Raw genomic sequence first — 27,630 nt, 5'->3', positions numbered from 1 at the left:
TTTGATTGTTGGCGACAGCAGATCTCTCGACAGGGTAATTAGGGAAGCTAATGGATGCGAGCATGCTAAATCCATCAGTGCTAATGATAATTGCAGCGTAGGAATATGCTGTACAAGCGCGTGGCCAAGGCGAAATTGGGAACAAGCTACGACATCTAAAAATACTCAGCAGCGTTGAGCTGAAAAAAGTGGCTGCGGAGTCGACCAGAGATGCTTACTGGATGGGTGCAGCTGGGCCTTCCAGAAGGGAAATATCCAGCTTTGCATCCAAGTATTTTATCTCCGTCCATACTGTGGAAACATACACTATATTGCCAAAAGTATTTGCTCACCCATCCAAATTATTGGAATCAGGTGTTCCAATCACTTCCATGGCCACAGGTGTATAAATTCAAGCACCTAGGCATGCAGACTGTTTTTACAAACATTTGTGAAAGAATGGGTCGCTCTCAGGAGCTCAGTGAATTCCAGCGTGGAACTGTGATAGGATGCCACCTGTGCAACAAATCCAGTCGTGAAATTTCCTCGCTCCTAAATATTCCACAGTCAACTGTCAGCTGTATTATAAGAAAATGGAAGTGTTTGGGAACGACAGCAACTCAGCCACGAAGTGGTAGGCCACGTAAACTGACGGAGCGGGGTCAGCGGATGCTGACGCGCATAGTGCGAAGAGGTCGACAACTTTCTGCAGAGTCAATCACTACAGACCTCCAAACTTCATGTGGCCTTCAGATTAGCTCAAGAACAGTGCGCAGAGAGCTTCATGGAATGGGTTTCCATGGTCGAGCAGCTGCATCCAAGCCATACATCACCAAGTGCAATGCAAAGCGTCGGATGCGGTGGTGTAAAGCACGCCGCCACTGGACTCTAGAGCAGTGGAGACGCGTTCTCTGGAGTGACGAATCGCGCTTCTCCATCTGGCAATCTGATGGACGGGTCTGGGTTTGGCGGTTGCCAGGAGAACGGTACTTGTCTGACTGCATTGTGCCAAGTGTAAAGTTTGTTGGAGGGGGGATTATGGTGTGGGGTTGTTTTTCAGGAGCTGGGCTTGGCCCCTTAGTTCCAGTGAAAGGAACTCTGAATGCTTCAGCATCCCAAGACATTTTGGACAATTCCATGCTCCCAACTTTGTGGGAACAGTTTGGAGCTGGCCCCTTCCTCTTCCAACATGACTGTGCACCAGTGCACAAAGCAAGGTCCATAAAGACATGGATGACAGAGTCTGGTGTGGATGAACTTGACTGGCCTGCACAGAGTCCTGACCTCAACCCGATAGAACACCTTTGGGATGAATTAGAGCGGAGACTGAGAGCCAGGCCTTCTCGTCCAACATCAGTGTGCAACCTCACAAATGCGCTTCTGGAAGAATGGTCAAAAATTCCCATAAACACACTCCTAAACCTTGTGGACAGCCTTCCCAGAAGAGTTGAAGCTGTTCTAGCTGCAAAGGGTGGACCGACGTCATATTGAACCCTATGGATTAGGAACGGGATGTCACTTAAGCTCATATGTGAGTCAAGGCAGGTGAGCAAATACTTTTGGCAATATAGTGTATATGGTGTGTAGAACAGACGCGCCCACAATGAACCACTTCTGAAGCCAGCAGCTCTGATTGGTTTATGGTTTATCCCGCTGAGTGACTTGCCACATTGTGAGCTCCTGCAGCTCTGTTCTCTAGAGGCTGAACATTAGTTGAGATGATGATAGCTTTGACGGTCTGCAAGTTTTTTACATTTTATGGTCAAACATCTGCCAAAGCAATTCCAAATGCAGCTTTGATTAAAGGAAAATCTTTATATTCAAATCAATCAGGGCGCACATTTTTAGCTTGGCCTTGGATCTAGGAGATGTAGATGTGGTTTACAGAGGTATTTATATACTCTCAATTACTATTTTATTAGGTACATCTCTTCAACTGCTTGTTAACACAAAGGCAGGCCAGTTTGCAGTTAATCAGTGCATATAGGGATCTAGACGTGATAAAAATGACCCACGTAAACCAAGCTTAGAAAGAGGAAGACCATATTAAGTGAGTTTTAGCGTGATCGACTACTTTAACTTTAGAAATATTTTTGGAAAACAATCTCTAAACTCGCAAAATGTGGCACAGCTTAAATTATCCCTCTTACTGTAACATGTTAGATGCATGCTGCTCTGTGCATTTCTGTTACCTTATGTGGACAAAATTATTTGGGGGTCAAGACAAGAAACTGCAATCATTGACTTTAAGTGAGACTGATTGAGTCTAAGGAGGTTTGGTTTTAGTTTAAGATGGAGGAGAACCAAGCTTGAGGTATACGAATTGTTTCTCTCTATGATTTGCTCATTATTAATTGTTCTGTTATACTTGATTGAAATAAATTCTGTTGAACCTTAAAACACTTTTTCTTTTTTACAATACATGGAGATTACTCCCTATTTGAATATGAACCGGACTGAACAACCATAACAATGAGACCAGTAGAATGTCATTTATTCTCCAAAGTCAGCAGAAACTAGTACAGTAGATGTTCTTTCAACCTGCTTATCCAATCTAAATTGGCGGCTGGCTAGCTCAGGTGCTAGTCACCCGTCCTGCAAAGAGGAACCTTGGGTTCGTATCCCAGTTTGGGGGAATGAGCTGCCAGTTTGGGTCCTTAGGAAAGACCCTTCACGCTCATGCCTGCTTTGGGGAGTGACGACCTAGTTGTTAAGGCATTGCACTTGGAACCCTGAGGTTCTGAGTTCAACCCCATTCCCACAGATTGCTACTCTGAGTCCCTGAGCAAGACCCTTAACCCGTACACGGATGCGTTAAATACAGACAGTTCATTTCGTTGCTATGTACTTGTGACAGTGTAATGACAATAAAATGCTAGGGAAAAAAAATATATGAGAAGCATTTTTGACACCTCCCTGGATAAATACTGAATCAGTTCTAAAGGCAAACAGAAATTTAAGCTAGTTATTAGCCACAGGGCTACTAAGTGTAGCTCAATCTGCCCAGAGCAACTAAGGTATGGCTTAACAGATCAATCACCAAGAAAATGGGGTCCTTTTGACCTGGTTAGGTTAATGAATTTCACTTCCTGTTGGGAGGCAGTGATGGATTCATGTTAGGTTTAAGTATCCTCAGTCCCATATCAGCATTGGGCCCCTTGTACAAACATTAATAATGTTTTGCCTGGGCCTAGACATGGATTTAATCCCTGAGATCCCTGAGATCAGAGTTTTTTGACAGCTTACAGCGAGGTCTTTCTTTTTTTTTACCCATAGTAACTCTCCTTGGACCTCACAGAACTGTCAAGAGTTGATTGTTTAAGTATTTGTATCTGTGTTTCCAAGAGGTGTTTTGTTAGGTTGAAGGCAACTTTTTTTTTTCTCTATGCCAAGCTATACACTGTCAGAACCAGAAAAAAGAAATCCAGGCAAATGTGTCAGATATTTGTTGTGGATGAACCACAGGCCAGTTGCAAAGAAAAGGCTCTTGTTTCAGGATTTACTGCAGAAAGCTCCAACTTACACTATATTGCCAAAAGTATTTGCTCACCTGCCTTGACTCACATATGAGCTTAAGTGACATCCCGTTCCTAATCCATAGGGTTCAATATGACGTCGGTCCACCCTTTGCAGCTAGAACAGCTTCAACTCTTCTGGGAAGGCTGTCCACAAGGTTTAGGAGTGTGTTTATGGGAATTTTTGACCATTCTTCCAGAAGCGCATTTGTGAGGTCGCACACTGATGTTGGACGAGAAGGCCTGGCTCTCAGTCTCCGCTCTAATTCATCCCAAAGGTGTTCTATCGGGTTGAGGTCAGGACTCTGTGCAGGCCAGTCAAGTTCATCCACACCAGACTCTGTCATCCATGTCTTTATGGACCTTGCTTTGTGCACTGGTGCACAGTCATGTTGGAAGAGGAAGGGGCCAGCTCCAAACTGTTCCCACAAAGTTGGGAGCATGGAATTGTCCAAAATGTCTTGGTATGCTGAAGCATTCAGAGTTCCTTTCACTGGAACTAAGGGGCCAAGCCCAGCTCCTGAAAAACAACCTCACACCATAATCCCCCCTCCACCAAACTTTACACTTGGCACAATGCAGTCAGACAAGTACCGTTCTCCTGGCAACCGCCAAACCCAGACCCGTCCATCAGATTGCCAGATGGAGAAGCGCGATTCGTCACTCCAGAGAACGCGTCTCCACTGCTCTAGAGTCCAGTGGCGGCGTGCTTTACACCACCGCATCCGACGCTTTGCATTGCACTTGGTGATGTATGGCTTGGATGCAGCTGCTCGACCATGGAAACCCATTCCATGAAGCTCTCTGCGCACTGTTCTTGAGCTAATCTGAAGGCCACATGAAGTTTGGAGGTCTGTAGTGATTGACTCTGCAGAAAGTTGGCGACCTCTTCGCACTATGCGCGTCAGCATCCGCTGACCCCGCTCCGTCAGTTTACGTGGCCTACCACTTCGTGGCTGAGTTGCTGTCGTTCCCAAACACTTCCATTTTCTTATAATACAGCTGACAGTTGACTGTGGAATATTTAGGAGCGAGGAAATTTCACGACTGGATTTGTTGCACAGGTGGCATCCTATCACAGTTCCACGCTGGAATTCACTGAGCTCCTGAGAGCGACCCATTCTTTCACAAATGTTTGTAAAAACAGTCTGCATGCCTAGGTGCTTGAATTTATACACCTGTGGCCATGGAAGTGATTGGAACACCTGATTCCAATAATTTGGATGGGTGAGCAAATACTTTTGGCAATATAGTGTATAAAAGGTCTGATTAAGGAAGCCAACCGATTCTATGAGGCTTATACAGTCTGTCATAGCGTTATTTGATTGCTTCCGATTGTATTGCCTTTGTAGAACCATATCAAGCAGAGATTTATAGAGGGAGGACAGATTATTTCCATGGGAAAGCTTCAGGCAATATAACCGTTATATTGTTAGACCGCCGGTTTGTCGCCTTCTCTTCAGCTTTTGCACGGAGGACTAATGTTCTCGTTTGACACTAGCGGATTGCTTTTTCTCTGTGCCTGAAGAAAGAAGGCAGCCTAATATGTTTGGGTTGGTGAAGCGAAGGTCGTTGAGAATTACATTCACCCCCTTACTCTCCTACCCCCTTTTCTCTTTTTTTCCCCCCTTTTCCTCTTTAATTTCCCTGCTGGATTGGCAAACCATTTTCACTATTAGCGCTGTGGTAGGCAGCTCCCTGCGCGCCCAAGCGTGTAAGGGTGTGCGTGTTCTTATCTGTGTGTGTGTTGTGGCCCACCCAGACCCAAAGTAGACCTGACAGATAAATAGTTGCACGGCTCAACTAGATTGTGTTGCTATGAGGGAAAAGAACAGCAAGCAGTGGCAGAAGTCATGAAATGTAAGGGTGGCTACACATCCGTGAGAGGATTCTAACTTTTACTCAAAAGGTCATGAGGAAATAGAGCAGTGGCAAAACACCAACACTTGGATTGTGTCTGGGGCTTTTCTAAGTGGGACAAATCTACCGACTTGTTTTATGATCCTTGATAGAGGTTGTACCTGTCCTGTCCCCCCTAAAGACCCTGAACCACACAGGCGAGCACCTGCAGGTGTTTAGAGCGATAGATTAGAGCTCCATCTAGCACAGCTGGCTACAGGAGGGACTTTAGAAGGCATTAAACCACCCAGCCTATCACTCCCCATAACACCTTCCAGATGATGAGGGCCTGGGTGGATCCGCGTTAGCTGTGCTGGGAGTGTGGACGAACTGGAGCAGAACCGCTGGAGTTCCAGCTGACGCACCACTCATTTAGGCACAAATAGAGACATTCTGAGGAGAGAGGTGTCCATCATTCACAGTGAGGAAGCCCCCCCCACGGGTGTGTCTCTCTTCCATCTGCATTCTATCCCCCTGCTGTGCCGCCTTAACGAGAGGCCATCAGAGCTGATGGTACTCTGGGGTAAAAATGCAGTAAACAGCTTCTTATTTGATTGGTTTGGGAAAGAACGGAGAAAAACGCAGGACAAAGAGCATATCTGCAAATGCTGCTATACCATTGCACCCAACACAATATGCATTTTTAACACTCAGCAAAGCTCCCTCTGCTGTACCGATGCAGCTTGCTCTTCTTCATCTCAATGATGCATCTCAGCATCAATTTTTTAGAGCGCCTGGCAAAGCTCAGCTTTTGGCAGTTGCAATGCGGGGAAGGGTGAGATAGCTGCAGAGACATAGGATCTGAGGTGAATTATAAGTCTGCTGATAGACCAGAGGAGGGCCATGGGAAGATGGATGCTTTCTGCTGTGAGCCAGGAACTGAAGCGAGGAGAGGAGAGGAGTTAAACTGGTTAATGATGCTGCAGTTTTTCCCTATAAAATCATACCAACTATGCCTGCCCAATTTGTGGCTGAAATAACTTGTGTATATAGTAGACTGGGTGACATCATTCTAAAAGCAGCCGGGCAAATGAGCTACTTCATGGCTCTTTTGATAAAAGCACAGGCAGAAACAGGCTGTAAACAACCTGTAAAACTACGGTTTTCTTTTACTGAGCAGTTGATAAAAAGGCTAAAACAAAGTGGTGCCTGTTTAAGACTAGCAGCCCTGTTTCTACAGCTGGTGGCCTGACAAATTGGGAGGGGAGAGACCTGGTCTGAAATCATAAAATAATCTCAAGAGAAACATGGAGATGTCAAAGAAAAAAAAACAGAGAGGGAGTTTCCTGAAGAAGTACAGATCAATATCTAGAAGAAACAAAACATATAAGAAGGTAGAAGGAGAAGAAAGTATGGTTTCACTTCCCTCTTCAGAAAGCCAGAAACAGCCAAACATATTTTGTCCTATTGCATTTTATCAGACTTATATGTCACAAGGTAATACATGGGAATAAGGGAACGGCTGATGTGCTTTTCCTGTTTTATATTATAATTTATGTTTTACACTCATTAGTTTTAAACTAATGGTGATTTAATGATTCATTATTGAACTAGTACTAGATTTAGCGCGGTTCGATTGTGTCTGGCAATCAAATGTTCAGCAATGTTCCATTTACACTCAACAGTTATCTCGGTTAATGTGCTTGGACCGTTCTCGGCGCGGTTTCAGAAGGGTAGTGTTAATGGGGCTCATGATAACTGTTAGTTTAGACGCAGTCTGATCATTTATATAGGGCGACAGTGGCGTTGGATGTAGGAGTTTGCCTTGAAATCGAAGGATTGACGGTTCAAGCCCCGACTCAGACTTTCAGTGTCGTTGTGTCCTTGGGCAAGACACTTCACCTGCATTGTCTACTGATGGTGGTCAGAGGGCCCGGTGTCGCCAGTGTACGGCAGCCCCACTTCTGTTAAGGTAGCCCCAGGGCAGCTGTGGCTACAATGTAGCTTGTCACCATCAGTGTGTGCGTAAATGGGTGAATGAATTCAGTGTAAAGCGCTTTGGTCAAGTCTCCTGACTTGAATAAAGGCGCTATATAAGTACAAGCCATTTATCATTTACCATATTCAAGCCTTGATACTTTAAGATTTAGATGTGGACTTTGACTAGGTCTTTCAAGCATTGATGTGCTTCCATCTAACCTGTTAACCTTTATACATTAACTATGCCCTTAACTTTCCTACTAGCCTTGAATGAATCTCAATCCTGCTTTCCACCAACTCTGACACGCTACCACAACATGTTGCTGCAACAAACATGTTTCAAACAAACAGAGGACTAGGTGTGTTGCAGGTAATATGAGCCTGTCAGTTTTCCTACCACAGACCAGAAAGCTCAAATTTGCTCTTATCTGATGAGAAAACCTCTGTCAAAATGTTTGCTGTTTCTACTACATGGCTTGGAAATTGAAAAGTTTTTTTTTTTTTTGCTTTCTTCATACTGCTTTTCAATAAAGGACAGGTTTTTGAAGAGAGTAACGTACGGGTGTCTTGTCAACAGGCTTTTTTACCCTTCTGAGCTGATTATCTCTGCAGTTTATACAGAGTTATGGTCCTTTTGATTATTGTTGTTCCTTCCCAGAAACTAAGTTGTTATGGACAACCTTTTCTTAGAAGGTTTACAGTTTTTCTCTCCGATTTTTTAGGTGATCATTGATCACAGGTTAGGGTATCGTCTTTTTAACTGAACCTTGACTAAAAACATCTCTAAGGATTAAACCTTGACCCCTGCGCTAATTTTCTCAAACAGACAGCTGGATTTATACTGAGATTAGATTATTCAGATGGCAGGGTTACATGAAGGCAGATGGTTAAACTTTGGTTTGGATTTCCTTCTATTAAGTCAAGATAAACACACACTTGGAAGAATTTAATTTGCGTTGGCCACTTAAATCTACTGTGACCAAGTATTGACAGTATTTATGGTGGATCTTAAATCAAGCGAGGAAGTCCGCTGATCTGAGCTACGTCATCGAACTGGTTTCTGTAAATGAGAAGAGCCACTTTCTCCTCTTGTCCTGCTATGTAAGCATCTCATCTTGTCTTAATATTTATAAACTTTATTCCCAAATTCTAATAAATACACTTCCTCTTTTCTAAATTTCAATTTTAATTCAATTCAATTCAATTCAGTTTATTTATATAGCGCCAAATTCACAACACATGTCATCTCAAGGCACTTTACAGTTCAACCAGATCATACAGTCAAATTGATACAAAGTTTTCTATCTAAGGAAAACCAGTTGATTGCATTGACTCAAATGCAATCCCCCACATTAAGCATGCTTATAGCGACAGTGGAGAGGAAAAACTCCCTTTTAACAGGAAGAAACCTCCAGCAGAACCAGGCTCAGTGTGAGCGGCCATCTGCCGAGGCCGACTGGGGTTCAAGGAGACAGAAGCAGAGATACAAAAAGCAGCTGTAAAAGGCGGCCCCGTCCAGGAAACACACAGCCAGGCAGACGAGCTCCAAGGCAGCTCCCATGCCAGAGGACGAAGAGAGCACATCCACACAGTCACGGTCAGAGAAACAGGATCACACTGGAAACAGGCCGATCTCCAAAATCTATAAACAAGGGTGTTGATAGAAGCAGCACAGCTGATGTTTCTTTCCAGGATGACGTCACAGCCAAACAGGAACAGACGAGGCAAAGCTACTCTGAGGAAAAGCAGAGAGAGCAGAAGGTTAGAGATTGAACTAACAGATTCTGCAGAATAGGAGAACAGAGAGAGAATGAAGCAGAATGATGAAATGGGGGTCCCTATGTCCTCCAAAAGTCTAAGCCTATAGCAGCATAACTATAGAGATAGCTCAGGATAACCTGAGCCACCCTAACTATAAGCTTTATCAAAAAGGAAAGTTTTAAGCCTAGCCTTAAAAGTAGACAGGGTGTCTGCCTCACGGACTAAAACTGGTAGTTGGTTCCACAGGAGAGGAGCCTGATAACTAAAAGATCTGCCTCCCATTCTACTTTTAGAAATTCTAGGAACCACTAGTAAACCTGCAGATTGAGAGCGAAGTGCTCTGTTAGGAACATAAGGAACAATCATATCTCTGATATAAGATGGAGCTTGGCCATTTAAGGCTTTATATGTGAGAAGAAGGATTTTAAATTCTATTCTTGATTTAACAGGAAGCCAATGAAGAGAAGCCAGGATAGGCGAGATATGATCTCTCTTTTAATTTTCATTAGAACTCTGGCTGCAGCATTTTGGATCAGCTGAAGGCTTTTAACTACAGTTTGTGGACTTCCTGATAGTAAAGAATTACAATAGTCCAGCCTTGAAGTAACAAATGCATGGACTAGTTTCTCAGCATCACCCCTGGACAGGATATTTCTAATTTTTGCAATGTTCCTCAGATGAAAGAAGGAAATTCTAGAAACCTCTTTGATATGGGATTTAAATGACAGGTCCTGATCAAAAATAACACCAAGATTTTTTACTTTATTATCTGAAATCAGTTTAATCCCATCCAAATGAAGTGACTGGCTAATCAGCTTCTTTTTCAGAGACTCTGGTCCAAAGACTATAACTTCTGTTTTGTCTGCATTCAGAAGCAGAAAGTTAAGAGTCATCCAGGTTTTTATGTCTTCAAGACATGCCTGTAATCTATGTAATGGGTTAGCTTCATCTGGATTTATAGACAGATATAGCTGGGTATCATCAGCGTAACAGTGGAAATTAATCCCATGCTGTCTAATAATTCTACCAATTGGGAGCATGTATAAAGTAAAGAGAATTGGTCCTAGCACTGATCCCTGTGGTACTCCACAGGTAACCTTTGAGTGTGTTGAAGATCTATCATTAACATAAACAAACTGAATTCGATCAGATAGATAAGATTTAAACCAGTCTATTGCTGTTCCTTTAATTCCAACAAAATATTCAAGTCTTTCTAAAAGAATATTATGGTCAACTGTATCAAATGCAGCACTAAGATCCAACAGGACGAGCACAGATACAAGTCCATTATCTGAGGCCATGAGAATATCATTAGTGACTTTCACCAGAGCTGTTTCAGTGCTATGATGAGCTCTAAAGCCAGACTGAAACTCTTCAAAAAGTTCATTATGGTGGAAGTGATCGCAAACTTGTTTGGCAACTACTTTCTCAAGAATTTTTTTTACAAATATTATTTTTCTAAATTCAGCCCAGGGGAAAGAAAAGAGGTAGCAAATCCTGCGTGCTGATACACGTAAAAACCACAACTAAATGGTTTCACCCCACAGCCATTCAAAGCGTAAATCACATTTTGTTGGAGAAAAAGCCACGCATTAACGGAGTTCAGAATCACTAAAGAGCCCAAATGTTTTGACAGTAATTTTGGAATCAGACAAAACTATGAAAATAGGCCCCTATTGGCCAGAGAGGCCATATTTTCTTAGATCGAAGGAGCATGTGTGTATGTGTGAGACTGAATGTGACCACACACCTGCTCCTTGTTATTCTCTCATACATCAAAATTTATTTCTGCCTGACTGTCTGTGAATTGCAGCTTATTCATCTGCTCCTAAATGATGATAGGGGAACCGAATGGCAGGTCACGAGCGTTTGGCCGGGAAAATATTCGACAAGGAGCCGGCAGAGCTGAAAACTTGGCAGGATTTCACATTATGTGTAATTAGAAAGAGTTGAAACCTGAACCTAACCAAAAGAAGGGCTGCTGTCAAAGCTTTGCTCCTGCCGTCACATAGAGTGAAAACACAGCATGGAAAAGTCGTCTCTGCCCATCTTTCAAACCCACACACATACACAACCATAGGCGGGCACTGGAGTAATAAACCACCAATCAAATGCATTTATCGTAGACTTTTAACAAGTGCCTGAGAGCAAACGCACACACCGCTACGTAGAGGTTGTTCAGACCACCCTCACTGGCTAGACTCTCCCATTTCCCCTTCAGCAGCTTAGGTTTTGCACGCCAGATTCCTTGGACGTGTTTCTGCGCTGCGGCTCCTGTCTCTACAAAGCCGCTCAATTTGTTTACTCCCAAACTCTGCTGTGACTCAGTTCAATGCTCTCCCATTCAATAGCCAGAGGTCTAAAAATCCTTTTTGATGTTTTTGAAGTGTGCGGATTATGAATACCTTTAGTATCTGCTCTGTTTAAAAACAATAATGAACCTCCTGCACTGTATTTCCTGCATGTATTAAAAAAGGCTGTGTGTGTGATCCTGTCATTAAACGGGACATAGAAGACCATTAAGCTTGACTTAAGTACTTAAAGTATTTAGGTGAATTTAATATCAGTTCTGATAGAAGCGTGAACCCTTCTGTAAGTGAGCATAAATTGCCTCCTGTTCACTTAGATTTGACCTGAGACCTCATTAACACACACTGTTTTAATTCCACTGCATTACTCACACAATATGCCCTGTTGCGTGGTGTTTCTGTCCCACTGTGTGTGTACCTCTATGCAGCGCACCTCCTCTAAAATGCCCAGCAGAAAAACTAAAACACCACAGTTTTAATCATCAACTTGCTTGAGATCAACTACATTGAAGCAGAGCATTATACTCCTACCGGCAGCTTGTGACCAACACTGTCTCTGTTGCTTTTTTCCTTTTAGGTATGACTACGTCGAGGTGCGAGATGGCGTGGATGAGAGCGGGCAGCTAGTGGGGAAGTACTGCGGGAAGATAGCCCCCTCGGCGGTCGTCTCCTCTGGAAACCAGCTCTTTATCAAGTTTGTGTCGGACTACGAGACGCACGGAGCGGGTTTCTCCATCCGATATGAGATCTTTAAGACAGGTATGCTGAACGTCTATAAAGCACAGAAACGTATTCTCTAATGCCGCACAGTTCCTGTCCTTTAGGGGTGCAATACTGTAAGTTTAAGATGTTTATCTCCATCTGAGGTAATCCGAAACTTTAAATTACTTCGTACATGTTAAACCTCGTTATATGAAACAAGGGATACAATTAAATGCTGGAGATGGACACCATTCTTCCAGTGTTTTAGGTGTTTTTATTAACTTATACCCCATTTACACTACCCTTGAAAAACTGTGCCGAGACTGGTCCGAGCTCAGTAACTGAGATAACTTATCGTGTGTAAATAGAAAGCAAACTGAACTGAACCGCGCTAGACACAACCGAACCGAGATAACTGCAGACCAGTTCCAGAGGTGGGCTCGGCTCGGTTTTTCACTGGCTCAAGAGCGCATGAGCAGAACGCGTCATCCCCGTCTGGCTGCACATCCCGATTCACACTCCATTCCAGTAGTTGGCGGTAATGCCCCTCCAGAAACAGAAGAAGAAGAACGACTTCTTCTTCAACTATAAACAACAATCGAAATCTTCTCCACGCAACATTTTAAATAATGGCATTTTAAACAATAATACCGAAGTACAGCAATAATAATCAAGCATAACTTTCTGAATGTGACGGGCGCCGCCATTTTGATTTGCTTGATTCCCTCCTTCTTCGTCTTCTTCTTCTTGTGTTTTATGGCGGTTGGCAAACAACTTTTGGTGCATTACCGCCACCAACTGCTTGATTTCCTCCTTTAATACTGGCAGTAATACCGCAGATCGTCACTAGGAGGCGAGGAGTCGAGGAACCGTGATAGCGTGATGTGTAAACGGTCGTCAGAACCGAGGTCGGCCTGGTTAACTGATCCGAGCTCGGACCGGTCTCGGCATGGATCGGTTTTTCAAGGGTAGTGTAAATGGGGTAACATGTTTGTTTGTTTTTTAACCCACCCTCATGGTGCTCTTCTAGATGGTAAAGTTGGTGAAGTCAACTTGAAATTTGTACAAATATGATTTTGAAAATAAATAGCGGAGAGATGAGATGTTTTTTTTTATTTTATTTTATTTTTTTGATTGGAACTGCAATAAAAAAAGGATCAAACTTGTAATTATGGCTCTACTTTTGTGGTGTTAGCTCAAAATTGGGCATGCATAAATTGAGCCTCTACATCTTGCTTTTACCACTGTTTGGGTATCCAGTTCACATGAAAAAACCACAAATGGAGATTTGGGAAAGTGTTTTTAAAGATTACATGTTTTCCCCCAACTGAAAGCTCAGTTGCCAATTGCTGGCGTGGCGGAAAGTCTTTGTTTTATCCAAATATCACTGTTTATGTAGACACGGCTTTGTGTTTCTTTCCCCAACAATCAACCCAACCCAGAGATAAACTGTTTAATAAAATTTTTGGTAATTAAATAAACTAAATTGACCTCTGAACCAACTGGAAAGACACACAAGAAAGTGATAACTGCAAAGCCCAATGCATCCATCACCACATCTGATGGAGTTTGATACAGTTTGAAACCGAAAGAAAAATCTTGACAATGAAGTGATATTCTGTCTAAGAATCTATCTAATTTCATGCTTTTTGTTTGTGTTTGTAAAGTTTGTGCTTTAGTCAAGGCGTCAAAGCGCCACATTAAGCCAATGCAATATGGCAGGCAATATGTGTGGGTCAAAACAAATGAATCATAACCCCATATTTTTTCCTCCTTACACTATAAGCGAAGCTATGATTCTCTGAGCTGTGATCGAACAAATGCTGTTAAAGTGTTGCTGTGTTTTGGTGAGCTGGCATTCAACAGGGGCCGAAGGAACCGGCTGTTGTTATAGCAGAAACACCAGTTGGGGAGAAAGTAAACTCAGTCCTTTTTAAGCAGGCATCACATCAGGAAATCCTCTTAGTGTCCCAGTTTCTGGTCTTTATCAAAAAGAAAAAAAAGGATGTCCTGGTAACATTCTGGTTGGTTGGCCCAAATGTTATTAGGTTATGTCTGTCTTATCAGAACACAGCAGAATTCCAAGAAGAATTTCCTGCTGATAGGCAGTCTTCCTTTGTTTGGAATAGCAGAAGATGAAGGATGAGGACAGCCTACAGCGTTACTAGTAAGCAGACAGGTGCTATAGACTCCATTTCATTAATTAACCTTAGCAGCAGTGTATAGGGAAGCCCCCCCGTGACCTCTGAGACGTGATGAATAGCCTGGCAAGGTTCCTTCTCTCTTCTAATCTGTGTTTGTGATTGTGTTTGAGTGGCTGGGTTTGTGCGTGTCGCCACCACGGCAGGGCAGCTGGTGGAGTGTGGGGCCATTTAGGAGATCAAAGCCACACTCCGCCCCGACATACGCAAAGTCATCTGCACATGCCGCCTCATTCCCCCTGATAGGCCGGCTAAATCGCAACATTCTTTTCACAATTACCATAGTATTCCCCCATCTCCTCTATTAACGGTGGCTGATTAGAAATGAGCCGTGTTAGGGGTCCTTTGACGAAGCAGAGCAGCTTGGATGAGGAAAATAACAGATCTAGCAGAAAATATGCTAGAACAGAGACAGAGGTATAAATAGTTGGAGCTTGAAGACAAGCTGTGCTTTTTCACTGGGTGAACCAGAGTTTGGGAGGAGAGGGAGTCCAGAGGAATAATTTTTTTTTTTTGGCTCTTTTACACATGGCGTTCTTTTCCCCCCTGTGGAGGGGAGAACCAGGGAGCACCAATTCAGCCTTTAGTGGATCCAAAGCATCATTGCACCATGAATTTGCTTTGTGCTTTTTAATACGGCATTCTCAGCTCCTGCCAGATGCAGGGTCCTGAGATCAATTAACATCTCTGTTTGTTAGAGTCGGAGAGAATCAAGCACTACGAGAGATACAGAGTTAGCTGATTAGCACCGCTTATCAACAAACAGAGCATTAGCTGGAAACAAAAACAAAACATTGTGTTGGCTAACACATGTAATGTTTAATGATGAGACACAGATGCTCCATAACAGATAGAGAAGCGGGAGGTTTGCACTTGTGCATGTCAATGAAGGAAAATACTGCGACTGCCGGCTGTTTATTGCTGTGATTATAGGCATGGATCACAGCAAGTCCACGTCTGGGAGTTAAACTCAAGCAAAGGTCAGACAAAGACAAATAAACGTTTGAAATAAATATATGTAAACACACATCCCTTTTGGGATCATGTGCCAGATTATAAAAGTATGTTTACATGGGCATGCTGACCCCACCAAAGCTGTAAACTAAATACACTTTCCCCCACTCCTCAAAGCGCTGGCACTCTCAGCTCTGGCTCTTATCAGCTGTGGCCTGCAAAGTGTCTAATTGGAAGGGAACAGGTTGTTTTGTGGCTCCCTTTGGCTGATTCCACATCACTCTCTACCCCTCGCCACTGCTAGGTCCCATCAAGCCATCTTAATTAGCACGGGCTATTTATTTTATAGCCTGCAAATTGGCAGCGGCGCTTGACTGACCAGAGACTGGCAAGAGTAGCACGGGAGCAAATGAGATGGCATGGGGGAGATTTTGAGCTGAAAGGAGTAGTCTATCTGGCAGAGTAGTTTTATTTCTTTGTTAACTTTTATTTTAATTGAACAAAACAGTGATGTAAGGAGGTCTCAATTAAGATTTTCCATCTGCAAAGCAAATTAGTTTTTTTTTTGTACTCAGCTTTAGAGATTTTACAGGCTTTATGCACTGGTCCAGCACAGTTTGTGACTGTTAGCTACTTACTTACTTTGTTAGCTACTTACTTACTTTGTTTGTATAGCAAAAATTAACATAATGTCATCATGACCAGTGGTACAGTCCAACTTGAAGGGGCAGATGCCTGATTGAGAAGATAACATTTAAGCAATTCCTCGTACTGAAACCAAAGGAGGAAACAAGGAGAGAGGACAGTTCCATTTCATCACAATGAAACCTCCAGCAAAACTCAGCTCAGAATGAACAGCCGTCTTCTTTAACCCTCTGTGGGTTTGAGAAGAAAGAACAGGAATGCTAAAACACAGAACCGCTGTAGTAATGCTTCATCTAGAAGAGAAACCCAGATAAAATAAGGAGCTCCAAGGTTGGACAACAGATTTTTTAGAAACAGCCCAGCTAATAGCCTAGATAGGCTGGGCCTTGCATTCTTATTAAGTATTCACATTTGCAAATGAAAATCTTGCCACTTTTTAATGTATTGAACATGTGGCACTTTTGGCTTCCCCTACATGCTCTAGTCACAATGAATCCTATTTATAGACTTCTGCTTGCATGAAATGTTTCAATTTAAGTACAAAATATTATGTTCATAACATGTCTTTAGTAATTGAAGTTCTAAGAAGGATTGTCTGTTTATTCATCTCCAATGCTGAACCTGCTTTATCTGATGCAGCAGTGGACCCAGCTATTTTTCACTTTAGGAAAGTAGAAACAGCGTCGCCTCATAACAGTCTATTGGAGTGGTCCTAATTATAACCTCATCCAGCAAAGATTAAAAAAAGGGCCCTGATAGAAACGGTTGAGTTTTATAGAGGCATAAAAGGGCGAGAGCAATTCTAAGTTAAGCTGTACCTGCGGTTTGAAGCCTGTTGATAAGGTTAAAGTCTTGGTGGTGTTCTTGTGTAAAACTGATGAGGCTGCAGACTGAACCAGCATGGAGGGCAGCTTTACGAAAAATTAAGATAAGTCAGAGAACCCAAAGCCATTTGGTTAGAATGAAATATGAGTGTACTTTCCCAATACTTTATTGTCAATTTAAAAGAAAATAATAATAGGAAAATATTTAATGTAACCTAAATATAAGGCCTATGTGTGGAATTTCTTTTGCTGAAAAAAAACATTTTCTGACTATAATTTGGAGTTGTCATCCTTCTCAGCGGAAGTGAATATAGATGAGGGCCACACTTTTGTCCTTCAAATGCTTTGTCCAGGAAAGAATCAAAATCAGTCTAATTTTAAAGGAGAATCTTTTAAAAAGCTCAAATCCCCATCAAGTAAGACGAAACTAATTATACAACAATCCCAGGACGACTCAAGCTTCTGTGGAGAGACAAACATGAGTTATTGGCAGCAGTAACTGCAGATTCTGCATAAATGAAGAGCAGAGGCAAATAGTGAAGAAAAGTGAACATTATGTATTCCAGCAGCTGCAGCCAATAGACACTGTTGCTGTTTTCAAGCTACTAAAATGCTAAATAATGCATTTCAGATTTACACAGCTTCGCTCTGGACTGAAAATATCACAAGAGTTCATTTTGTTTTACAGAATGCATGATATATCCAAATGTGAAAGGGCTCATGTGAACAGTGAATAAATCATCCCTCGTGTGAGGTGCATTCTTGTACTTGGCTGGAGCAAGGGCAACATTTGATTGGTTGCAGATCTTTCCCTGTTTAAAAAAGGCATTTGTATGTCAAACCGTATCAAAAATCCACAGATAAATGCACCGATGGCAACAGAAAACAAGCAGTTTTTAAATCAAGATATATTTGTATTTGCATCAGAAATACAACACTGAATCATGTCCTGGGCATTTTTGAATCACGTGTTTGTATTGATGAATCCCATATGTGCTTGTATTTTTATTCAGACTCTTTTAGCCCCGCATTAGTTTGAGTGGTTAAAAAGTTATTTTGATTCAAAACATTAAATATACTATATATATAACTCAAACCTAAGGTTGATGAAGTTAGGGATCAATGCAAACCCAGTGCCAGTCATAAAGAGGTGCATTCAACTGAGCTAAAGTTTGATTTTCACAATTAAAAAAACCTGCTACCATTTTAAATGAAGAACGTGTCAATGGTCGGAATTTGTGTTCCTTTTTTTTCTACTTATAGGGCTGTAAACTATAGCAGCATTCATCCAAATGCTCACTAAAACATACACAACTTTATACAAAAACAGACATTTGGAAAGCAACTTTGGATTGGGGCTCCAGAAAAGATGTCAATGTGAGAGAAGAGAAAGATGGAATCAAACCCACAGTTTTATGATTTCACAACACAGCTCCTATTTCCACTGAATCACAGTTGACAGTGTGATAGCAAAAATGCACAAACGATTTCAAAGGGAGCTATTTTCCTAAAGGGACACGAGAAAGAGAGCAGAGTTTCTACTAGTGGCTTAACGGTTCGCTCTGTGGCATATCAACACCCTGGACAGTTAACTGAAGAAGGCAAGGACCCAAAGATAATAGTCACTTACTCTTGCCTCTCCCAGCCTCCTTTAGGTGGAACTTTATATTGCTTTCAATTACTCAGCAGAGTGACTGATTCTGTTTGAAGTGGGGCCACCATGTAGCACCACAAAACACATTTTATCAAGAAATCTTGTGGTCACGTCAAAATAAGATTACATCCATCATATAAAGCGCACACCTGTGAAAATATGGATTTGTATGGCAATGCTTTTTCCACAGTGAAAATAACAAAGGAAACTCCACCCCAGCCTGTACCCCATCTTATCAGACATGTTTCCTTTCTCCTTTTACTGAAATGGGTGTTTGTGTTGTAAATACCAGGTTGGCATAGCTGAGCCTAAGAATGTACGTTTGAGGGTGCTGGTGAGTGTAGACCTGCCTTCCCCATCTGTTTCAATGATTGGAACTCCACACGCTTCTGGTTAATGGTTGATTTAGTGCTGAAAGAGTTCATTTTCCTCAAGCAATCAGGCCTTCTGTCAGTGTGACATAAGGGCAAAATAAAGGGGAGGGGGAGGTATGAGGAAGGCATGAGGAATGAGGTTGGGTAGAGGGTCCTAATGACCGGCCAGAGAACAACAAGGTACATAAACAGTGGTGATTTTCCTTTGCAGTCCAAAATCAACACCCTCAGCCATCTTGGCTCCAGCCAGAAACGCCAATGGTGATTAGCTTGAAAAAGAACAACATGAGGAAATTGAAAAGGGGGTCAGAGAAAAAGTACAAAAAAATGTCATATTTAGACCCGGATTCTTGTCCAAATGTAGTTCTGCTTTCCAGCACACAGAGCAACAGTTTAGTAAAGGTGAAGATTAAATTGTTTAACATCAAATTGTCATTAGGTACCATAAACGAAGTTCCAACTTTCCCTATTAGAAATAGTCTACACACTCACTGAGTATGACGCAAATTGAGCTGTAGGAGGTCAGCAGTAAATGTTCGATCAAGGTCACTTCTCTTTCCTTCTATAAACTTCGGATAATTTTTTTCAAATGCTATGTTTGGACTGAAGTCAAACTACTTGTATAGCATTTATATTTACAAATGCCATTGGGTTTAACCCCTCTTCCATCATGGCACAGAGTCAGCTAGGAGAGACAAAGAACAGTAAAGCAATAAAACAACACAAGGTGAGATAGATTAAGTTTGGGGGCAGGGAGTAAGAATTCAATTGACCCTTAGATATATATTTGTCTCCAGAAGCTCCCTGTCAACACAAGTGGTGTGTTTTGTACAGACAATATCAGAGAAATGCACTGCCATCACTAAAAGCCTCCCCACCGCTGATGGTACCACAGAGCATTCTAGGTGTAGTAAAGGGAGCTGGGGAGTTAGCACCTCCCATACAAGGAAGGAGTAGATAAAAGAGATCAGCAAGATGATAATCTCACCGGTGGGAGCAGGCAGAGTGTTCTGCCTTTCTCACTAGTCCATTTTGGTTTTCCTTTGTATATAGCCAGGGACGCAGAAAATGTCAATAGAGAAATTTGCCCTTGGCTTTACCTCAGAGTAAAAAGAGGAAAACCACAGTGTAAAAATGTATCAATACACAAGTAATGCAGGACAAGACAAAAGTAACAAACACCCAGAAATAGAAAAACAGGCATCTTTTATTTGATTAATGACATTTGCATGAAGGACAAGAGGTGAGGCCACCTTATGCCAAGGTTTTCTTGGAACATTTTGTATGTTGTGTGTATGCAGACTGTCTCAGGTACTCTGGCTTCCTTTCACAATGCCAAAATATACCTGCTGGCATAAATGATTGGTTCACTTGTATTTCACTTTTAGAGACCAAGGTGGAGTGAATAAAAACGATTGAGGTAACTGAGGAGTCATATTTAGATCCCAGTCTCTTATCGTTCATTTAAGGCTATGCATTCAACCTCTCTGTGGATTTGGGTTTTTGAGTAAACCCTTCCCAAACCTCCAGTCTGATCTGGTCGGCACAGGGGGGAAATTTAGGATGCAGGCAAGTGAGTTACATTCAAGCCAACGGCTTTTGGAAGTCCAACAGCTATGAGGAGTACTTCACTTCTACAGCAACAATTTTGACAGAATTGGTCTCCATCTATTGTTTTTTTTTCCAACCAGAAAATGCATGACATTATCCCAAATGCAGCAAAGGTAAGTGCCATACTACATCCAGGGAACAGCGTCTTTCAGCAAAATCCTTCCATTTTCTCCAAGTAAATACAAGGGGAAGCTGTGAAATTAATGGTACCTACTGTTCTCGAAGGCCACACTTTAGCTGCTGTGCTAAATGTCAACTCTCTTTCGAGTCAAAAACGCTGCTCGCCATGGCTTTCAGCTTGTGGAGAAAGAAAATCAATATGGTTCTGCAGCCCTTTACTCACTCTGCTGGTGGACAGACTCAAGTGGGCCTGATGGTCTTCAATTAGGAGCCAGGCAAGATGCTTGAGTGACGCCTGAAAAAGCAGTTTGCCAGATTCATTTAAGCTACAGTGACTGCAGGACAGCAGCTCTATCCAGCGATAACTCCCTGCAATTTTGGTCTCTATTGGCCACATCTGCACTCATCTTACCAGCTGCCAGACTTGCATTAAAATGATGTTATCCTGGATACAATTCGGGCTGCTAATGGCTCCAAATAATTGCCCCGAATGACAGTACTTTTTTTTTTTTTTTAGTTATGTGTTTTTTGCATTGAGCAAACCTTGGACCCACACTTGAGCTGACAAATCCCAACATCACTTACCCCTATTGCTTTTAGAAATCATTTTGCAGCTGTTGGAGTATTTTTCTTTTATGTGTCACTCATTTTCAAATCATAATTTTGTGCTCATAAGAGGTAGCTACTATGGGAAGCGTTTTAATTTTCCTCATCAGCCAAAAGGCAGCTCTCTGGGGAGCTGTGCATAAATATTTTGACTTCCCTCTGTGTAAAACTGTGAGTATGTGTGTTGATGTATGCACAGCCATTGCTCTCCCTTCCATCATTCAAGCTCGAGCACCTCTCATGTGTTTCACAGACATCTTGATGAGGGCTTATGTGTGTGTGAGACAAGCAAGAATTACGGTTTGAATAAAACTGTTTATTTGTCGTGACTTTGGTGATTTAGGCCTTTTACTAATGTTTACAGGGTTGGTCCAGATGTTCCAGGAATCACTGATTTAACATATACTTGCTGTAGGATGTGGAGTGATGTTTGTCTTAGGAAGGGGAGAAAAACAAAGAGTAAGTCAGAGGCAGAGTTAAGAGATCCAGATGTAGCACCCACATAAACTGTCCTGGTCTAAACAGACCTGCTGGGAAACAGGGGAGAACTCAAACAAATCAAATTCACAACTGCCATCCAAAATCATTATCTCCTCCTCTTTTCTTTTTTTGCCCTTTTCTCCCATATTTTAATTCACAGTCTTGTTGTTCTATTCCCCTGTAGGTCCCGAGTGCTCCAAAAACTTCACCTCCAACAGTGGTGTCATAAAGTCGCCAGGGTTTCCGGAGAAATACCCCAACAACCTGGACTGCACCTTCATGATCTTTGCCCCAAAGATGTCAGAAATCATCCTGGAGTTTGAGAGCTTCGAGCTGGAAGCCGACCCAACACCCCCTAGTGGTGTCTTTTGCCGCTACGACCGGTTGGAGATCTGGGATGGTTTCCCAGGAGGTGAGCAGAAACAGCATGTTGGACTGTCGTTGAAAACAAAGAAAAAAAGACAGGAAATTTACCAAATCACCAGTGGTGGATAAAGTACTCAACAGTAGTACTTGAGTAAAAGTCCTCATACTCATAGTCAAATTTTACTCACCAACAAGTAAAAGTTACATCTACTCAAGTTGAAGTATTGGATTACTCACTTAAAAAAAAACATCTAAGTTTTCAAAATTACATGCATTTAAAAGCCCCAAAGAATTCAAAAATACAAGTTACATTTTCTAATATCAGTACATTTCTGTGTAATTTCCAGTGTAGTTTTAAAAAACATTGCCTGATGCAATGATGCGTAGAGCCACCTGCTACAAATTCTACACCACCTGTGAAGAACGTTAGCATAAACATGACACAAAAAAGGAAAGCTATCTTTATTGTTTCTTATTAAGTAGAAGTGCGATTCTCCTCACACTTTCACTGGTGAATAGTGGTTTAAGGTTGAGTCTATTACCAAAAAGAAACCACAGCTCTAATTTGAGAATTCGTCCTACTGAACAACTTAGCCACATGGCAACAACCAATGGCTTAATACAATTTATAAATTACAAATAATATCTTCCCTGAGTTTCTCACATTTGTGGACTCAAGTAAAGTAAAGAAACTCAAAAAAGTACTTAAAGGAAAAAGTACTTTTTATACATACCAAGGACTTTTTGAAACCACCTCTCCCACATCTAGTTAAGTCAAAGTAAGCCCTGATCTCAGTAATTTAAGTCGATTAATTATTTATACTATTTTTAATTTACCAATCTTTACTTCATCTAGAATATGCAAAAACTTAAAACACTAATTGTTATAAATGTAACTTTGAAGATCTTATGTCATGGAATCTCGAAATAATGAACATTATATTTGCAGCGTAGTTACTTGGTCAAACAAAACTATCCATTTTCTGTGACTAGTTGAGTTTGTAAATCATAAATGGCCTGTACTTATACTGTGCTTTTTCAATTCAGGAGATTTGACCACACTATATTTAGTCATTCAACCACACACTGATGGTGGGAAGCTATATTATAGCTACAGCTATAGTAATTTTAGTCTTGTTTTATGCTGAGAGAGTGAACAGATAATGACTTTTTTCTCTGAGGTTTTAATATGTGTATATGTTTGTTAGGTTAAAAAATGTAGGTTCATAAAAGAGAAACTGAGTCCACACAGAAGAGGGATTTTTTAACGGCTTCTGCAGAAGGAGAGCGCTACATTCTGACTGACTTCTTCTGCAAAGTCTTTTTATTAGCAGATCATAACACATGGGGTGAGTTACAAAATAGAGTAAACAGAGTGAAGCATCTAATTTCTCCAATGTTCCATATGCACACACATTAACTTTACAATCATCATTGAATAAACCTAACAATGTTTTAAAGTAAAGACATAGAGTAAAAACTACATTGTATTGCTTTGTCTGAAGAACTGAGGGCAGTTCCTGATAAAGAACCGCATGTTAGCCATTTTTGTGCAAACACAATGCAATGGCATTTGAGCTACTCTGTGTGGGGACACCGGTTTCCTATGAATAGTTAATTGTAAAGCAAGATATTTTTTTGTCAATGTTCCAAAGAAAAAGGGGGTTGCCATAAGGCGATGGAAGCAGGAGAATACAGCAGGGTAGATAACTAGATTCAGCTTCATTTAGTGCAGTATTTCTATATATATTACTATATCCAGACCAGTGACCTGAACAGTCTTTACCATACCTTGCAGATGTCTCCGTTTTCATTACACTGTTCCTTTTTCACATCATATGTTGGCTGTGTGCAACAATATGTTAGGGCCAATACATTTGAACAAGGTCTAATATAAGATAAAGGGTTTAAGCTTTTGCATGACAGTCCTATCTAACAGAAAATACCTCCAAAAGGTTTTTTTCTTTTCTTTCAATTTCTCACCAGTGGGTTGGAAAAAGTTGCCAGAGAGGATTCATATATTTAGCTAAACCGTTACGGACCTGACCCAAACCAACCCTTGCTCACGTATTCCCATACACTCACAAAAATGCACAAAATCAAACACTGCCCTGAAACAGTTTTCAGAATCTATTCATCTTTAAAGTCAGTGGGAGGACGGTGAGATGAGGTGAGGAGGGTTCAAAGCTTGCCTCCACAGCCTGAGATTAGCCTTTTAACTCAGCGAGCAAAATCACATCTTGAAGTTTTTATGTCAGAGATTCTAACCTCGGGAGCTGGCAAGATGAAAGCCTGGCTCACCCGTACATGGCTGAAAACCGAAAGAATTGTTATCTAGCTCTGCTTAACCTGGTTGCACATCGGTATTCGCTGCACCTAGCCTTCTAGGTGATAAGGTTGAAGTGTTAATCACAGACGCCTATTCTGGGGAGTTTAGTTAAAGTTCACATCTCTGATGATGTTAACTTTGCAGGGCTGACCTTTGATTCCTCAGAGTGGGGCTCGTTTGGGAGCCCTCCCCTCGAGTTTTCCCATTTCATTTCCAAGATTTGTGCTGATTGAGAAGATTGTCAGAGGGTTGGAAAAATGAGAAAATCCATGGTTGTTCTGGAATGTAGTTTTTGAAGAATCAGCATGGGGTTTGAAAAAAAAATGTCTCTGCTCCTCTTTAGTTATTAAAATTAAGAGATGACAGTGGTGGAATAAGATGAAAAAGCCTTCCTTTTGTCCAACAGTGGCAGAAACCTCTCACAAGCATTTTTTTTTTTTATCATAACACCCTTTGAAGGTTGCTGTGTGTGACAGATAGTGGTGTATAAAAATAAGCCATAGGAGGAAAATAGAGTGTTGGCTTTTGCCAGTCGCTTCCTGTTGTGCCTGCTGGATCGATAGTGCATTAGCACAGGAGGCATGCTTGCTACTGGAGTGTGCTGAGATTAGAGATGTCCGGGCATGCAGCCGGGGGGATTCACACCTTCTTGTTCCCCTCGCCCCTCAAAGCACACCTCACTGGACAGCCACTGAGGAAGAAAGAAGAAGCTCTGCGCCTTTCTTCCTTCTCCCTGCGGAATGTGGAGCCAGGCAAGAGGCAGAGTTCATAGTGAGTTTGTTTAAAATTTCATGGCACTGTGGAGTCATGCAGATAATCCGGCAGATAGGCCTTTTTTTTATTTCTTCAGATCAGGTCTTACTGGGATTAAAGGCACACCATATTTTCAAAGACATGTACCCGGCATCTGTTTTATGAAGATTAATCTTAGCCGTCACACCACTGCGTCCATAAGCCAACCAACCACCAACACCCACCCCCCATGGCCTGGCCTTTGGCTTTTATGTTGGAGCAGGGCTGGAAGTGCCATGTTTTGGATGACAGGAGGCTTTGGGGAGGCAGGACTGTCACTCGCTGCTGATCACAGCATTACTAATCACAGATAAGCTGCAGGTCCCCACGCACTGACAGGAACACATTCATAAAGGGGCATGGATCATAGCACACATCAAAGGAAGAGAGCAAGGTCACTGTGTTCTTTTGCTCTCCCTCACTACTAAACCCTCTTTCCCCAGGTTCCTCTCTTTCCATCTCTATCTCTCTCCTCCTAACTTTCCACTGTGTTTACCCCATTTTTCTCAGGCTTCTCAGCGGAACCTTCACTTCTTGTCCTTTTATTGCTTTCTGTCTCTTAATGTTCTCTCATCGTCCCTGCTCTATCTTTACTTGTTTGACTTCCTTCACAAAACGTATTGGGTGATGGCTGTCGATGAATAGGAGTCTGGGTTTTTGGTATTTACAGCCAAGCAAATAGACGGAGACTGTGACCTGGCCCCACACCACCGGCCGCCCTTCTCTTCTCTTTGTGTCCGGCAGGCCAGCGGATCTGGAATGCAAGGACGTTTTTTTCTCATGCCTCTTTATGGGGTCAGCGCCATACCTCACTGACACACTAGTTTTCACACCTTGCTTGGGGGGGTTACTAGTTAAACCCATGTGTGACAGGGCTGCAGCAACCATTTTAACAATGCCTTTGCTTTTATTCTCATTTCTGTTTGCAGTCGGGCCATACATCGGACGGTACTGCGGCCAGAACACCCCCGGCAGGATCATCTCCTATACAGGAATTTTGGCACTGACAATCAACACGGACAGCGCCATCGCTAAGGAAGGCTTCTCTGCTAACTTCACCGTCCTGGACAAGACAGTCCCAGAGGGTGAGCTGGCCCAATCATGATGAAAAAAACAGATGGTGAAACGGATTAGTAGAACTAAAACTCATTTGAACCATTACTACTGTATACTATTACTACAACACACGGAGGTTCCACGCTTTGTTGTATGTAACAGCGAAATGTATTAAAATATCACTAAAGTAAATATTTTCTGAAGATTTCTTCATGAAGAGCAAATGCCCAGTGCTTTAAGTGGAAAAAAGTGTAAACGTTTCCCTTAACGCTATACAGATATGGGGAGTATTTTTGTAAAGATCCAACTATCAATCTAGAATTTAAATAAAAAGATTTAAATAAAAAGAACAAACAGAAATATATGCACCATTGTTGCTACCAAATTAGTTAAGTGTTGTTTCAAGATTTGGATTCTCCTTTTTTTTTTACTGCAGGTGTTTTCAAACGTTAATACCTTGAAGTTATTTTGGAAATAATGAGAAAAAAATTGACAAATACTGTATTATTGTTCATTTCCAGGAGGGGTAATCACACTGTATTTGTGCTCAGTGCACCCAGATGGCTAGCAGTGCCCCTAATCTTACCTTTTATATCAAAATATATCACAGAAGTTTTTGCAGGTTCTTCCTTAGATGCATTATTGCATGCCTGTTGAGTCCCACCTTAGTTTCTTTGTGTTGGTCTGCTCAAATGGCTACTTTTATTCATCTTTGCTCCAGCTCATTTCCTTCTGGAGCAATGCATCACAAACAAGATAATTTTCCTTTTCCTCATTCATCATCCCCATGACACGGCAAGCTTTTTGCTTGGTTTTATGCTACGTTCACACCGGACGCAGCAGAAGCAGCGAGTTTACATGCAAAGTCAATGGTTGACGCACGTCAAGGCGAAGCAAAAGGTCCCGCAGCGTGTTTTGAGCAGCAGGCGCAGCGCATCTGAAGCGGCACGTCGGGAGCGTTTAAGCATATGACCCGCGTGACGAGGCGCAAACACGCTGCTGCTCGAGATGGAAAAATTAAACTTTTGCTGCTCGACGCGCCGCGTCAACCAATCAGAGAAGCTGATCCGGGAGCTGGCCGTGAGACAGACACATCGCTGATGACACAGAGCGCTGTGATCACTCCTCTGAAACAGTTTATTGACGCATAAATTAACTTAAAATGGAGAAATCTGCCGGCAGAATATGTTCGCTTTTATTATCCTGGTGCCTGCAGTTTAGATTATTTAGATGAAAAACACCTACTAGCCGCCGCGGTGAACCGCGAGGAGGCAACCCGGCCAGAGGCTGCAGCAAAAACGAAGCAGCAGACGCGATTTTGCTGCTCCTGCTGCGTCCGGTGTGAACGTAGCATTATTTCCTAAAACAAATTAGCTCTGTTTTATAGAATGCAAAACTTAAGCCAGTGATTTGATTCTTTACATTTAAGCTCATGTCAAGAAACATTATTTCAGCATCTAAATTAACTGTATCCTCACTGCAAAAAATGACAATCTAAATAAGTAATTTTTGCTCAAATTAAGTGCATTTTTT

The 27,630-nt window shown here is 41.9% G+C and overlaps 1 protein-coding gene across 3 annotated transcripts in view; it reads left to right on the top strand.

Moving 5' to 3' along the window:
* Positions 1-27,630, top strand: part of nrp1a (neuropilin 1a) — an 87,298-nt gene that overhangs the window by 16,602 nt on the left and 43,066 nt on the right. For all 3 annotated transcript variants that reach the window (XM_038268987.1, XM_038268986.1, XM_038268988.1), the window contains 3 exons: positions 11,961-12,142; positions 21,739-21,966; positions 25,971-26,126. In XM_038268987.1, the coding sequence (XP_038124915.1) occupies positions 11,961-12,142; positions 21,739-21,966; positions 25,971-26,126 (566 nt within the window). The remainder of the gene's footprint in view (positions 1-11,960; positions 12,143-21,738; positions 21,967-25,970; positions 26,127-27,630) is intronic.

The sequence above is a fragment of the Cyprinodon tularosa genome, unplaced genomic scaffold (genome assembly GCF_016077235.1).
Source record: "Cyprinodon tularosa strain WSP-4 unplaced genomic scaffold, ASM1607723v1 ctg713, whole genome shotgun sequence".
NCBI lineage: Eukaryota > Metazoa > Chordata > Actinopteri > Cyprinodontiformes > Cyprinodontidae > Cyprinodon > Cyprinodon tularosa.
This window is presented reverse-complemented; position numbering and strand designations above follow the sequence as displayed.